At 44.2% G+C, this 16,039-nt stretch overlaps 1 protein-coding gene and 1 non-coding gene across 2 annotated transcripts in view; one reads left to right on the forward strand and one right to left on the reverse strand.

Moving 5' to 3' along the window:
- The window catches only part of Ccdc192 (coiled-coil domain containing 192), a 202,399-nt gene that overhangs the window by 130,918 nt on the left and 55,442 nt on the right, over positions 1 to 16,039 (forward strand). The window contains 1 exon segment of the mRNA XM_026783639.1: positions 6,855 to 6,987. Coding sequence (XP_026639440.1) covers positions 6,855 to 6,987 — 133 coding nt within the window.
- LOC113457121 lies at positions 9,108 to 9,215 on the reverse strand. Its single transcript, XR_003377755.1, has one exon. It is a non-coding gene; the product is annotated as a U6 spliceosomal RNA (small nuclear RNA).

Below are 16,039 nucleotides of genomic sequence, written 5' to 3' on the forward strand. Positions count from 1 at the left end.
AGCACATACTCATGTGTGTTCACTGGCTAACTATATAAAGAACGCTTTAAGAGCAGGCTAACCACCTGAAGTCCCACTGTTTCTGATACTGGAGCCATAGACTCGAGGGATTTTAGGTACAGCTCTGAGTGCCAATCATATACCTATTCAATTGCTCTTAAGCTCTTCTGGCCAGAAAGCAATATAAAACTGGCAAAGCAGAGGGACAGAGATGAAAAGTTAAACCCTCTGGCTCTGAAAAGTCCAAGTCTATGTTATTCTAGGATTTGAGGGTCCAATATGACTTCCTAGGTCTCACTCTCAGGTCAAGTTCACAGTGTCAGAATTCTACAGTCAGGAGCTACACACCACTTCCATTCCCATTAGAAAGGTGTAGACTATGAAATGTTCCATGCTAGGCACAACTCAGAGGACTGTGTCCCAGTTTTCCCTAGTGATAGACAGGAGAGCGTAAATGGTCCACATGCATTTGGATCTGCACACTTTGAGCAACCTACTTTAACCTTTCTGTGACTCAGTACTCGTGTCTAAAATGAGAATAACAATAGTCTAATTTCACTGGGTGGCTATAAATAAGAAATGAGCCAATGAATATGAAATTCCACGAGCTATGTCTGGTGTGCTGCAGAGGGTCAATACGTGTTCATTTCTCTCTAGAAAATTCCCGGCAATGGGCTGCATGCCACAGGAAGGGAACGGCAGCTTATTGTCTTTAGTGCAAAGATTTAATACAATTCTTTGGTTAGAAAATATTCCCTTGCCATGGCAATTCCCTCCAAAGTGCACAATACCACTTTGGTTTCTATTCATCTGTAATTTCCATTAAATGGACACTTATATTGGGATTCTGGAAGCTAAGATATCAACTGGAAATCCTCTTGTGTCTCTAATAGTTGTTTTTCTCACAAAGAAAAAGAATTGTGACCTGGTTCTTACTATAGGGCAGCCCTTCCTCCTCTGCACAGCTCAGGTGTTTGCAGAATTCTCAAGGTTGCTTTGCTCCTGGAAATCTCAGCCTTACTAAATTTGGGGAGCAATTAAAATGCACTGTGTAGATTTTCAGCCATCAAATGAGATGAGTAAAAGTAACGGAATGGGAGGGAGGGGTACTGGAAAGAGCTAGGCACAAATGTTGGTTCTGATTTTTGAACCTGACTCTCTTGGCATCTACCAGAGTCCGTACAGGCATGGATGCATGGTGACAGCCTTGCTGAGCAATAATACTTTGGGTATCAACTCTTCCTTGATACCTGACCAAATGGAGCAAGACAAATCAGCTTTTATTTGTGTTTTCACTTTGAAATGCTTTGTAGGAAAGTTTTGTTTGATTAACCTTCTCTAGCATGCCATTTGACTCAGAAATGCATGGTGTTTGCCTGCAAACAAACAAATAACTAAGTAAATAAAGGTGATGATAATCCCCTGAGCAACAGAGAGAAATTAACAACAACTTGCCTGCATTGCTATTAGCTGGGTTTATCAAACATTTCATTCAATTTCTAGGCTCTCTAGGAGTGACCACAGCAGCCACCTTATAAATGCCTCCCCATACTACTTCAAAGCCACTGATTTATATATGTCTGTTAAATTACATTTAATTAACTTGTAAAAATATTAATGACACTATTATCTAACAATGCCTCCCATTGCTGTTGAAAAAAATCATAAAGGACCTTGCTTCAAGTCCTTCTTAGTACTTCAACAGCACAGCTATCTCATCTACCTGGAGAGACACGAGTTGAGTGACAAGTAGGTTTCACCAATGAGCAGTGGGGATGTGAGTTAAGGGCTGGAGTATAGCACAATTAATAAGAACTCAGAGACAGAAATCGGGCTTCAACCTGAAAGTCAGAAAAGCAAAACAGCCAGCTATTGGCTCTTTCTTCTACCTCAGTCTGAAATGGAGATCCTGCCTCCAGGAATCTCAGAATGAGAGACTGTGTGTAAGAGTCTCCTCCCATAGTATATTCCTCTATAGTGCTGGGATTCAAGATGTAAACAACTACTGCCCTGTTTCTATGGCCAACTAGTGTGGCTACTGGGATTAAAGCTGTGTGTCCCCACTGCCTGCTCTTTAAGGCTGACCAGTGTGGTTGTTTTACTCTCTGAACTTCAGACAAGCTTTATTTATTAAAATACAAATGAAGTATCACCACACTGGAGGGCATGTTTGCAAGGAGGCATAAAAGAATCTCTGAACACGGCCTGCATGGGTTGGGAAGAACCATACACAGGGTACATGGTTGCTATCCCTAGACGTTGAGATGGTCTCCTGGGGCTGTGATGAGTAAAGACACGAGAAGAGGCACAGCTGACTTTTAAGCCAAGCGCTACTATACTTTCACTGCTTTATTAACCGAGAAAGGAGTGAGAGGAGAAATGTGGCCCTGCGTTCAAATCCAGTTCCATCCTACACCCTTGGCAGTGAGCATGCTATTAGTGGTCAACTGTAGACAACACTTTCATTTTTGGGATGTGAGAAATGAGGGTGGGATGAGCCGGGCAGGTTTCAGACATGGGGGAAATACTCATTGTCATAGAGACAGAGTGTTGCCCTGGGAATATGGACTAGACCTTTAGAACACTCCTCGGCCCCTTTCACACAGGCAGCCACTGACTTCACCCCGGCATCAGGCCAGCACTGGCTGAAGAGAGGATCAAGTCATTCACATGTCTATTTTCAGGGCATTTAAGTTAAATTTTGTCTATCCACAAGGAAATCAAGGCAACATGCAGATAATTATAAAGAGGAAACTCTTACTTCCAAATAAGAACAGATTTACTTGTTATAAAGTATTTAAAAAAAGACATCTTTTACAAAGATGTGGTCATATGTTCGTGAAGGGCGAACATGTGTCCTACATGTTTCAAAGGATAATGATAAAAACACATTACTGCAAACAGAGAGTAGCGTGTACATCTACACGCTATGTCATTTGATCACCACAGTAGGGATGCAGCTTGCCAATGACATGTGGCTGGCCCAGTTTCTCATGACCATTAAGTGACAAGGCCCAGCTGCATAGTACAAGACCTCGATTCACAAGATGTAGAAACCCCCAGAAATTGACAATATTACTGACAGCTCTGTGTCGAAACTCCCCTATAAATAATTTCCCGGCTATTTCTTGACTTGTTATAAGGCAAGCCATTCAGCAATATGATGCAGATAAATATTTCCTTTTCAAAACATTGCACAAAGGCATGATTTCCTCCCTCTTTCTACCCTTTGGGAGAAATAGGAAAGCAGGAAAGTAATAGGGATTTAGCTCCAAGCAATAGAAGCCTTCCTATGCTTTTGGTGATGACTAAAGAGAGTCCCTGGTTACTAGGGAGACCACAACAGACTCCATCAGATTCAAGTACAAAACGTGGGTTGCCTGGCGAGTGAATGCCAAGAAAAGCAAAGGAAAATATTATCATTGTTGAAATCATCTGATGTCCCTGACTAACAAAATACATTGGCAAACTGAATTTTTCAAACTGCCCAAAGGGCTTCGTTAAATCTATGAATTAGTAACACACAGCCGTTCTGTCTGGAGATGGAGGGAAAAAGACGAGGATGTTAAACTATTCTAAATACTGTCGAAATGAACCAAAACCTTACCATAGAAACCTAGACAACCAATCTAGATTTTTTTTTTTTTTTTGGTGGTTGTTATGGTTCAATTTTTATTGTAAATTTAACTTCCCCTAACCTTTGTTTCTGCAGCTAAATAACAAAATTAGTGTTTTGGGTCACATCATCCCCACACTCTAAAAGAAGCGCAGGTCTTCTTAAACCAGTTTCTCACAAATAACCAGAATCGTCTTTAAAATGTCCCTGGCGACTCTAATAGCTCCCCAGGCTTCAGAGGCTGGGCTCTTCCTATCTGCCCTGTGCCCTTTCTATGAGTAGGAGGGGCCAGAGAGGGAAAGAACTGGGGGGTGAGCCAAACCCAGAAATACCTCTTGACCCAGCTTCCAGAGTTACGGCGGGCCTGCCTGGGGATGTTCCTCCTGCCTCTACTTGATCATTCCCAGGGCGCCAGGTCCTCGCCAGGACCCATCCTATCTTATTATAGAGGCAGCTCTGATTGTTGGGGAGTGTTTTCTCATGTCCTGCCAAGACCTGCCTCCTCATGTTTTCTCCCCATTGTTCTTCATGGTATCTCTAGAACAGCACGGTTTGACTCAACTTCCTCTCCCCTCCAATAGTCCCTCCGATAGCTGGAGTCATGACTGCCCTTGGATACCGCTGTCTCCAAACAAAACAGCCTCAACTTCCCTATTAGGTCATAAGGCGAGCAGACAAATGTTATAATAATATGAAAAGGTTGACACATAACCTCCCGAAGAGGAAAACAATATCGTCTTAAAGTTGTATATTGTTAAAGTAAAATTTTTTTTAATGAATAGTTGAGGGGTTGGGGGCAGAACTTAGAGATGGATGCATTCTTAGTGCATTCAAGGATCTGAATTCAAACACCAAGAAATGAAACTAAAACCAAAGGGGAGGGGGGAAGGTTGGAAGTCTGAGTTGCTATTGAGAGGCACTTTGTCTACACCTTGGGTTCCTGCATTCTGCAGCCTTGTCAAAATACCAGTGTGACTTTTCTAACAGAGGAAAGGAATATCATGTCAGCTCCTGTTATAGTTCACCAACTCTCACAGGTTGCCTTTATGATTTTTGTTTACCTATAAGCAATGTCTACTTTAAGAAGAGTTTTTAGAAAAACACTTACCTTTAAACAGTTTTAACGTGGCTTAAGAAAGTGAATATAGACTATTAAGAATTTTCAATGTTCACACATCTATAAAGGAAGTAAGATCTCAAGTTTGAAGCCACCCTGGGATACACAACAAAGCCTTGTTTCAAAAAAAGGAAAAGTTTAAAAAAAAAAAACATCACGAGGAAAGTAAATTCTCAATTCTTAATTCATCCTTGATCTCTTTATTAACTCCAAGCATGCAGAGGGACTGGAGCCTTGTCGCAGTGAACAAATCCAGAGCTCTCTCTCAGCCCCTCGGTGTGTCTCCTGTTGTTTCTCTCCCAGTTCATCACTCGCTCTGCTGTTCTGCGCATGTCAGTGTGGCTGGCTCCATCGGCCCATCTTGTCCTGGGTGCTTTGCCACGCCCCTCTTTATTAGTGTTTTGTCTTCTTTTCCATGGTTTCTCTTCTTTTCCCCTCTTGTTGGACATCTCTTTGTCATCCCCACTTCTTCAGTGTTTGTGTCCATTTTATTCTGAGAGGAGATAGCCATCTGCCTGACAATTTAACAACTGACTGTGAGCACGTTTCCTGACAGTCTCCCTGCTCAGCGCAGTGTCTTCCGGAACCAATCTGTTTCCCAAGGTGAATCATGAATGGTTTTAGTGACTGGACACTCAGAAGAAAGGGAGAAACTGCAGGGCTGGACTGGTCTTGATTTCAGCAGCCAGCCCAGTGCAGTTCCTGATAACTAGGGAGTGTGTCGTAATGAGATGAGGAAGGCTGCTGTGAAGTCAGGGTGCCTGGGCCATGGACCACCAAGGGCAAGCCCTGCCATATGCCAGCTCTCTGATTCCCTGGAGAAAGGCCCCTTTGCTATCTACTATTCCTTTGAGTTGTTCTTTTGCTTTTAGCCATCGTGATGCTGTTAGTTAAGATTTTGTGGTGTTCGCATCGTGTGTTAAGTCTCAAAAACAGTCCCTCTCTGTTTTTGATTTCTCAAGTGATGGTCTCCTGTAGCTCCACCCCAGCTTTGATCTCTGCTGTGTAGCTAAGAATAACCTTGACCCTGTTGCTGCCCCTCCCTTCATTTCCCAGGGATTGCTGGGGTTGCAGGCATGGGGGACCGTGCCAAGCTTGGTAATCTACTCTTGATTTTGCTTTTCCATGCTAGCTAGGGAACCCTTGCGTTCATGTGTCTGCTTTCCCACCGAGCTGCATCACTTACCTCGTCACCCATCTTTAGAACCTGAAAGCTGTGCCTCTCTAACCCTGTGTTCCACTAGCTGAGCTCCCTGGCTTTTTACACCAAGAGACTGATTCCCTGGCCCCTGAGTGCACACCCTTCAGAGGCCAGACAAGAGTGGGTTCTTTCCTGGTGAGCATTCCTTTCCATATCTCAAGATTTGTGTCTGACAAGAACTGTTTTTTGTTCATTCTCCGGGCTTCTTAATTATCAGCCACAAAGACTTGGCAAGGGGAGCTCTCCAGGGGGAAGGCAGCCACCCAAAAGCAACAGGAACGTGCGAAAACGGCACTTGTTCTAACAAACTGGCTCCAACTCTGCAGATGAGGCCACTTCTGACAAATCAAATCCACCTGGAGATCCATAAAGGCTCCTTGTGAATCCTTCCATTGTGTAAATACTTCCCAGTAGAGTTCCCAGGAAGGTGTAGACCTGACCATGTTCCCTCTACACACGCCGCAATAAGTATCTGCAAGCGTCTACATTTCTGCTCTTCCTGGTAGCCACATGCATTCCAGAGTTTACTTGAATGCAGATAAAATTCAAATGTCAGAGGAGAGAAGACTCCTAAAGAGGCTCTGATCCTCTCTCATGAATCTGCTTACAGGTTGGGATAGAAACCTGATACCCAGAGGCATTAGCATCCTGGTAGTAAATGCTAAATGACAAATAGCGTTTTTTTTCTAATTGCCTTCTATTCAAGGCATCCAAACCACAGGTGGGTTATAGATCCAGATGAACCCCTCCCCCTCCAGAAAGTAAAGAGAGCTGTTGATGGAGAAAGTGAGCTCAGATGAAGGGTTTCCACTAATCAGGACTTCAGAAGCAATGCTTACCCAGCCGCCATTAATTCCTTTTATTTCTTTGATGCATCTGCCATCTCCAGTGACAGAAAATTCTTTTTTTCTTTTCCCAAGAAACTAAAGCACAAAAAGGCAGTGAAAAAGCTACAGACTGACTTGGCAATAGCTAAGCAAGAGGCTGCCATTACTGTCCTGGAACTCAATGAGAAGATCAAGACACTCTGTGAAGGAAGGCCTTGCCCGAGAGGTCAGTATCATTACCCCGTGACAAGCGCACATTGGCTCCTCTTTCTGGGTGATGCGTGCAGAACGAATGGCAGCAAAACCAAATGCTAGGTCCTGTGCCCGGTAGTGTCCTGGCCTAGATGCTGGTCTGGCTCAGTTGGACAACACGTGAGCCCAGGATCTGTGAACTCCAGGCTGGATTTCCTTTGCCCTTTTGACAGAGCTAATGAATCAGCGGTTGCAGAGGGGATGTCTCCGTATGTGGAGTGCTGGGCTGATGAGCATCTGAGAAATGTCACTGGCTAAACTGGGTGGCAGAAAGGGAAGGGCAGAGCATGAGAAAGACAGGGCACTTCAAGGCCTTGGACTCTAGAATAGGACCAGCGGTGCCGGTAGGCCAAGAGGGCACAAGGAATGAAGAGATTCTTTTCTTGTCAGCCGACGAATGAAGCCAGAAACAACAGGGAATGGTACTGGGGAATGAAATCTTGGGTAATTTGGAACAGTCTTAACAGCTATAGAGATGTGTGGGCATACATGTATGTACAGGTTCATTTGACAGCCAAGGGTTGATCTCAAGAGCTTTTCTCTATTGCTTCCCTTCTTGTTTTTTTGAGACAGGGTCTCTCACTGAAACCAAAGTCACAGTTTCAACGCTGGGTGGCTGGGCAAGTTGGAGGGGTTATAGACATGTGTCACTGGGCTCAGCTTTTTATGTGAGTAGTAAGGCTCCAAATTCAGGTCCTTCTCCATTCACTGGTAAAAAGGGTTTTGTGGTGGTGATATCTGAAATGGGGGGAGTCTCATTACAAAGCCCAGGTTAGCTTTGAACTTTTGAGCCTTTAGATGCTATGAAGGAGGCATGGATGACCATGCTCGGCTTTACATTGATTTAGAAAAAAAAAAATAGAACAACTACAGAAGCTATAAACACACCAGAGGGGGAGAAACAAAATAAAACCCCTCAAGTTGTCTTCACTGGCAATAATTCAAGGTAATATTCAATAGTATGTGCTAAGCTGTTTACCGAGAATTCCATGTATGTTTCTTCTCAGAACAATGGTCAAGTGTATAGCTAGACTCCAGTAGAGCAAAAGAAGGTCAGAGATGGTGACTAACTCAGCCCTGGGTTATAAAGGAGCAAGCAGTCTTGGGGTGGTAGCATCATTTACTAAAGCAGGTGCACTTCTTGGCTTTGACAGACCAAGAACATTTTCTTACTGGTATACAGCTGCTCGTTCCTGACCCTGGATCCCAGGCTATGCTCTTGTCCCCAGGGGTCTTTATTTGCTGTGTGCTCCCCATGCCAGGCCAGGAGCATGTCATTGCTCTTACTCTGGCTTCCTTTCTTACTCATAATTAATTCTGGAAAAAGAGGAGCAGCTTGGGAACAAATGGAGGAGAAAGCAGTGGGTGACGTGGCAGCTTCACAAAAGGGACACTCCCAGCAGCCTGACTGCATGGTAAAGCTTTTGTTATGCATTTGGTTTTATACTTTTTGGTTTTTCCAGACAGGATTTCTCTGTGTCCTGGAACTTGCCTTGTAGACCAGGCTGACCTTGAACTGAAAGACCCTACTACCTCTGCCTCATGAATGCTGGGATTAAAGGTGTGGACCACTACCGCCTGGCTGGTTTTCATTTTCAATTCTGAACACGAATTTCCCAGAATGCAACTGATATGTCACAACGTCACCTTGGAACACATGTCAAAGGGCAGCTACTTTCTTTTTCATCAAAAGAGCATAGAAAGAAGTCTTTTTAATTGTCTTTTGACCAACACAAGTTCTTACAAAATCCTTTAGAGAATGTTGTCAGCTTAACAGTCCTTACTCGACATTGTCCCAGAGTTCCAGTGGTCATGTAAAAAAAGCCATCAGTCATCATAGAACATGGGAGGAATGGCTCCACCTTACTTGACAAAACCTTGCCACCTTTAAGCTGCTTGGTAAAACCTATTGCCAAAGTGTTACTGTAAGCTGTCTACTTACAAATCTTTCCATTTTGGTTAAAATGGTACTTTGTGCCCTATAGTAATAAATTGGGTTCTTGGATAGTTTATTTTTAATTATTTGTTTTTAATTAGCATATAAGTTGTTAGACATCATGATGACATTTTCAAACAAAGCACTTTTTTTTTTTTAAGAATGTGGGGTCTTTCATGAACTTTGCATATCATCCTCGTTAAGGGGGCATGCTAATCTTCCATGTACAGTTTCAGTTTTAGTCTGCATGCTTCTGAAGTGAGTGCCTCTTGGAATCTCCAATAGGTCAAAATTTTAATAATATTGAAGGGAAGGGAATAAAAAGGTAACCCTCTTTACTTGATACACTGATAAAAAATAAATAAAAGTTTAGCAGCCATTGTAAGCCTATTGTGGTCGGGCAAGTTGCTTGTCTTATTTGGTGAGGAAACCAAATCATTGAACTGTCTCCGATTATTTGCTTTAGATTGATTTATTGTATTTATGTGAATGTGTGTGAGGCTGTATGAATATATGTACCACATATCTTTGGGAACCTGCAGGTGCCTGATCCCCTGGAACTGGAGTTTTAGGCTGTTGTGAGCTGCCATATTGGTGCTGGGAACCAAACCTGATCAAACCCAGGTTCCCTGGAAACTCAGTAAATGCTCTTAACCTCTGAGCCACCTCTCCACTCCTTCTTAAGTCAATATTTGCATGTTCTAACTCATCAGTCAGTCCCTACTGTGAAGCCTTACCCTGAACTCCACAGTCTAAGAGAAGAATTGTCAAGTTCATGGTGGTCCCAGACTAATATTACTTGGCATTCCCCAACACCTGGTCACCTTGCCACGCCTCAAAATCTCTTCAACATTGTGTGAAAGGGTATCCAGGAACTTTTAATACACCATGGCTTATATGTAAGAGATCAGTTCTCTCTGTGTGTCTCTTTCTTTCTCTGTCTCTGTCTCTCTGTCTCTCTCTCACACACACATGCACGTACACACACATTTTTAGACTCACACTACTATGTCCTCCCCAGTTTTCTTGGGGTCTTTTTTGTAAAATGTTTATTTGGGGTTCTCAGACCAAGTGGCAGATGCCCCGGGCATAAGAGCTTAAGGAGAAAGGATGATCTGTGATTCTTGGAAACAAACCAAGAAAGAGAAGGGTATCAGCTAAAGAAGTGGAGTCTCGGGTACCCTCAGGGCACCCTTTCTCATTCGTCTCTGCTTCTTTCTGCACCCAGTCTTCTGGTTTTAAGTTAGATGTCAGTAGAGGGGAGAAGCTGACTGTAAGCAGCGGGAAGATCTGCACTTATCACCTCTGATAAGAAGAAAGCAAACATTTCCCTAGCAGTTCTAGTTGAGGAGAAGGCTATCTGGCTTCAGTTGGGGTACCCATCGCTGATATCCCTGTGTGGCCTGGGCTGCGGGATGATGGATGAATTAGCTTGGTCAGGCACATTCCACTGAGTGGCAGGGTAGAGGAAAAGCAAGTGGGGAGAGAAAGAGTCCTCTGCGTGGCAGCTGCCCCTGGAAAGCATAGAGCTGGATGTAAGGAGGGGCTATGCCTTACTGGAGTGGAGAAAGACAGCCCAGTATCAATGCACTATCAGCCACTGGTCAAGTTAAAATAGAATGAAATACTTACTGAGTCATCGATCCCTGGGACATTTATACTTTAAAAGTAGATTTTTTTTTTTTTAATCAATGAGCAAAAGGCCTTTATGGTCCAAGAAACAACTATCCAATTGTATTTTAGACCCCTTTGGAGATGTAGCAAACAGTTTGGGGAAAGGCATTCCCTTCCAGCCTCTGTAAGTGATGGGGTGGCCACCCTCAACAGTGGCCTGCTTTTGATAACAATTCCCACTGAGGGAAAGGAAAGTGTTGGTTGTAACAGTTCATGTCACTGGACTACCACGGCATGACTTCTCAGTTAGAGACAAACCCATCCTTACAAGTCTAACAGATTAATGGACTATTTCCAAATAAAACAGACATCTCCGCTATCCAAATAACGCCATTTCTCCCCTTGTTTGCTTTTTTTTTTCTAAGTAACCAGGTCATCTTTTGGACCTTCTGATCAGGGAATGTCCCAGAATATTAAGAATATCTTAAGCATATTTATGCTTGACTTGAGAGAACAGTGAGACACCAACCTGTTTTTCTTCATACACAGGAGTTCAGCTGAGAATAAAACACCCTTGCTTGAGAGAGAGAGAGGGGAGGGGGAGGGAGAGGGAGAGAGAGAGAGAGAGAGAGGAGAGAGAGGAGAGAGGGGAGAGAGAGAGGATTGAGAGAGAAGAGAGAGAGGTAGGAGAGAGAAACCTAGCCCAGCGGGCTTCTCATAGCCCTAGTATTTGCTGGTTTTATTTTGTGTACATAGTCACAACCTAAAGCAAATTCCTTCTGTCGTTTCCAGAGCCTGCTCCTGAAGTGCTTACAGCTTTGTTGTCTGTCAGTAGCACCGGAGTCCCAGTGTGCTAGGTTTTTCAAAGTCTGAGGGAGACTACTCTTTAAATCGCAGTCTGTGGGAATCAAGCCTTCTTCCCTCTTTGCCTTAGGAAGACCCTGGTGAAGAAGGGTCAGTGTGATGAAAATACCTGACAGGGGAAAGTTTTGTTTCAGCTCTCAGTCTCCAAAGACTCAGCCCCATTTGATTCCTTGGTTTCTGAGCCTGTGGTGGAAACATCATGGTGGTAGAATCTTGTCTCCACTGCTGTTCACTGGATGGTGGACAGGAAGCAAAGCAAACAAGGGAGTGGCCAGGCCAAGTCAGCCCTCAAAGTCACTCCCAGTGACCTAGTTTTTCGAACCAGGCCCCTCCTCTTACAGTTTCTACCTCCCTCTAACGGTCTGTTCCACCTGGATTGCAGCAATGGGTTAAACCATTGATTCAGTTAGCATCCTCATATCTAACCCCCCCTGGAAACATACGTAGGTGTGTGCTTTACCAATTTTCACCCGTTACTTTAAAAAACACCTTTCCCACCCAATCCTGTTGTTGACTGGATGCAGTTACTTGATGTCATATAAGATTTCTCTCTTTAACCAGAACATGTATTTTAAGCTTGCTTCCTTAAAGGGATAACTCTTTGTTTTTGTTGTATTTTAATTTTTTAATTAATTTTTGTTATGATGCACTACTTGACTGGATCTGCCCCTCAACTGAGAGTTGTATCAACTCTTAAGCCATATTTTAACTTTACTCCCATTTAAAGGACCTTCTTACCAGGCGGTGGTGGTGCCTGTCTTTAATCCCTTGGGAGGCAGAGTCAGGCAGAGATCTCTGTGAGCTCGAGGCCAGCCTGGTCTACAGTGTTTCAAGATAGCCAGGGCTACTCAGAGAAACCCTGTCTCAACAAACAAAACAAAAACAAACAGCAACAAAGAAACCAAACCAAACCAACAAAGAGAAGGACATGCTCTAGGTGATGTTGCTATATATCCTAGTGCAGAAGTTGGGAAGATTCAGTATCTGCCTAGAGGCAGCCACATTTGGGGGTGAGGACTTGTAATAGAAGTAACATTTCAGTTTCCAACACTGGACAAATCACCCCATGACTTTCGAAAGTCAAACTGCTGTTTTTCTTTCTATGTCCTTCAGGAAGTGGAGAGAAGTTGCTTTGCCGCCACCCCAGAACTAAGTGAAAGTGTTTGAAGGGGAATCCTTTACCCCAAGTGCTCCAGACTAAACTTCCTCTCCAATGTTCCTCTGTCTTTGCAAACATCTTCCAGATCAAAGCTCCTGTTGTAAGTGGGAGTTACAGAACTAGGGATTAGGAGATGAAGGAAATGTCCCAAGTCTAGATATGGCAATTCCCCAACACAGTTTATACATTAGGCCCCTCTGAAATGATTATTATGCTTTATTACAATCTGTTGGTTTAACTTCAATTATAGTCAAACAAATAGCAATTTAAAAACCACCTCCAAGGTATAATAACTACCAACCCTACCAAGTCTACAAGTATATCCCAAAGAAAGAACATTGGGCATAAAGTAAATCTTAACCTGGTAGAATTAAGAGCATTTAGAGAGAGGTCATTTTGAACATACTGGACTGAGCTCCACTTGAGTAACTGCCCGGTGTGTAGAGATTTGGAGCAATGCCACTCTATCCTCCTCCACACCTTTTCCAAAAGCTGTTGTTCCCCAGACCAGAAAACAAGGGCTTGACTAGAAGCCTTACAGACAACCTTCTTTCTGAACACAGGATCCTATCTTACCAGTCTACCTAGAGTTGCGCAAAACGTGACCAGGCCAACCTTGGGATCTCACTGTGTAAACCATTTGCAAATCTTTCAAGAAGCATTGCTGAACACCTGTGTCATTAGATGGCAAAGGGCTCGCTCTAAAAGCTACTGAGGATAGTTAGGCAACCTACATCCCTAGTGACCACATAGGATGTCTTTAGCTTGACTAAAAAAAAAATTAAAAAAAGTAAAAATAAATAAAGACTTTAGGAAAAGCAAAAACTGACGTTTCTCTCCCAGCAGGCATAAGTCCCCCACACACTTGCCACAGAATTTTCTCAGACAGAAGCTCCTCTGAAATGGAGTCCTTTGTATGTGGCAGTAAAAGCCAGCACTGGACAGCAGAGAATTTGAGAAAGCAGAGATATGATAACATCCAGCAAGCGCTTCCCAATACAGGCTTTTCAAGGGTTTAATATGTGCCTCACAGAAACAGGGTTCATTTAGATACTGTCTGATAGGCTGTCTTCTTTCTCCACTAAACTCATCCCCAAACAGACCCATTGAGCCCCAAAGCCAAAGCCTTCTCATTGGTTTTGGAAATCTCCAGGAGATTCAGCACTGGCCCCAAGAGTTTTCTTGAAGCTGAGCGATCCATTGCACAAGATCCCAAGAAACAAGTGTTGCTCTATCAAATACTGCAGCCATTAGGCAAAAATTAAAGATAGCGCTCCTTTTCAAATTGATGCTCCAGAGACCTCCAGGCCTAAAAGGCACCGACCTATAAACTAGGTATAGATCAGGATTTTATTGGCTGCAAGTGACAGAAATGGAAATAAAGTCAGTTGGAGCAGGAAACAAATTTTCAGCCACCAAAGCAAGCTTGGAGGCTGAGCCAAGAGCCTGGGAACTGCTCAGCCGGTTCCTCTGTGGGTGTTGGCCCCATCTATGGCAGGCATAGGCTAGGAACAGGTTCCCAAGTGGTCCTGGCTAACCGTCTGTGTTCACCATCTGCTGTTTCAGCCTGAGCTGAACAGCTTTCCGCTCCATTCTCTCACAGAGTATGGTTTCTCTTGAGGGACCTCTCTCCTACCCTATTCTCCATAGTTCTGAGAAACTGGCAGGCAAGGTGTGTCTCTTTCCTTGTGAAGAGCTCGCATGTAGGTTAGCCAGTCACACTTGCTTTTCCTAAGACCTGGAATTTTGAGCTCAGTTGACAGGGGTAAACAGAAAAACCCCAGAGCTAATTACTCTGGAAGTTGGCCCCTGGCCTCTGAGAAGATTTTCTAAGGGTTTTCGGTATCTGTGTCTCACCTGCGGCCCCAAAGCTCTTTGCCTTCACCGAGGGTTCCCTTCAGTTCTGGCTAGCATACATGCCGATCTAAACTGATAGTCTCAATTTTCCTAGAGATAGTGAGCATTGGATTGGGGTGCTTTATAACCAAAAAGCATTACTTTGTATCCTCTTCTATCTAGTCGGGTTTCTTTTTGAGAGTCTGTAGAGAAATGTCAGAGAAGGAATTGACAACATTTAAACTGCACTGATACTGCTTGGATTACTGCGGCCCAGGCAACAGGCTGTTGATGGAGGAAGGTCATTGGTTCATTAAATAAAGAAGCTGCTTGCCCTGATAGGTTAAAACATAGGTGGGAGGAGTAAACAGAGCAGAAGGCGGGAGGAAGAGGAAGTGAGCTCAGAGACTCGACAGCTCTCCTCTCAGGGGCAGACACCTCAGAGAGACATGATGCTCCACTCTTGCGGGCAGAGGCGAGAGCTCTGCTCTCTGAGGCACACGCGATGAAGCTCCGACCCAGGATGGACGTAGGCTAGAATCTCCCTGGTAAGCCACCTTGTGGGCTACAGCAGATTATTAGAGATGGGCTAGTCCAGGTGCGAGAGTTAGCCGAGAAAAGGCTAGATATAATGGGCCAAGCGGTGTTTAAAAGAATACAGCGTCCGTGTAATTATTTCAGGTAAAGCTAGCCTTGCGGGCGCGGGGTGCTGGGGACGCAGCCCCTCCGCTCCCTTTACTACAGGCTGTTGCTGTAGTTGGCACCTGAGCCTTGCACCAGAGGGCAAGAGCCAGGGAAGGGAGTCAGATAAAGAGGGTCTGAAGAGAGGCACATCTGTCATGTCCCCTATGCTTTCCTTTAGTTAAATCTCATAAAAGGAGGGAGGAGAGCCACTCACTGTCCTGTCAGAAGGAACACCTCATCTTCTCTTTCTGCTCATCAGTTTCATTGCTGTTTATCCAGGCTCTTCCTCTATGAACATTCTGGAAATCTATTTCTTTTCGTAATGAACACGGGGTAAGAAGATCCACTCCAAAGCTCTCGATTGGGGGCCGGTATTTGTAGCTACACCCGCTGTGGGAATTCGGTGATGTCAAGGTCCCCTCCATCCTTTGTTTGTGAGACTAATTTTGGAAGTACACCATCATCAGGAAGCAGTGCTCCCTTCCTTCTGTCTATCCCTGAGGAATGTTTTATTTCCTTTTTCTTCCCCCCCCCCTTTTTTTTAAGTCTCTTGGGTTCTATATTCAGAGAGGTTGGAGGAAAGGGCAAGCATTAGCGAAATGTCAGACAAGGCACGTGGGAACGGGAATGGGACAGTGATCTCTTGCAGAGGCTTCCAACTTCACTGTGGTCGCCGCTGTGCTGTGCGCAGTGCTGGGGAAGGCTGTTGTTGCTGCTGCTGCTGCTGCTGCTGCTGCTGCTGCTGCTGCTGCTGCTGCTGCTGCTACTGGCAGAGGAGGAAGGTGCTTTCTTCCAGGAAATGTACCCAGCAGGGTCGGGCACTCCTTCATTAAATAACAGCAGACGGATGATACAGACACTTTGGGGCTGCAAACAATTGTCCAAACCTGAGGCAGCTGTCCTCCTTTAAACTTCTTGTTGACAAAGCAGAGA

Source organism: Microtus ochrogaster, chromosome 18, assembly GCF_000317375.1.
Source record: "Microtus ochrogaster isolate Prairie Vole_2 chromosome 18, MicOch1.0, whole genome shotgun sequence".
Taxonomy (NCBI): domain Eukaryota; kingdom Metazoa; phylum Chordata; class Mammalia; order Rodentia; family Cricetidae; genus Microtus; species Microtus ochrogaster.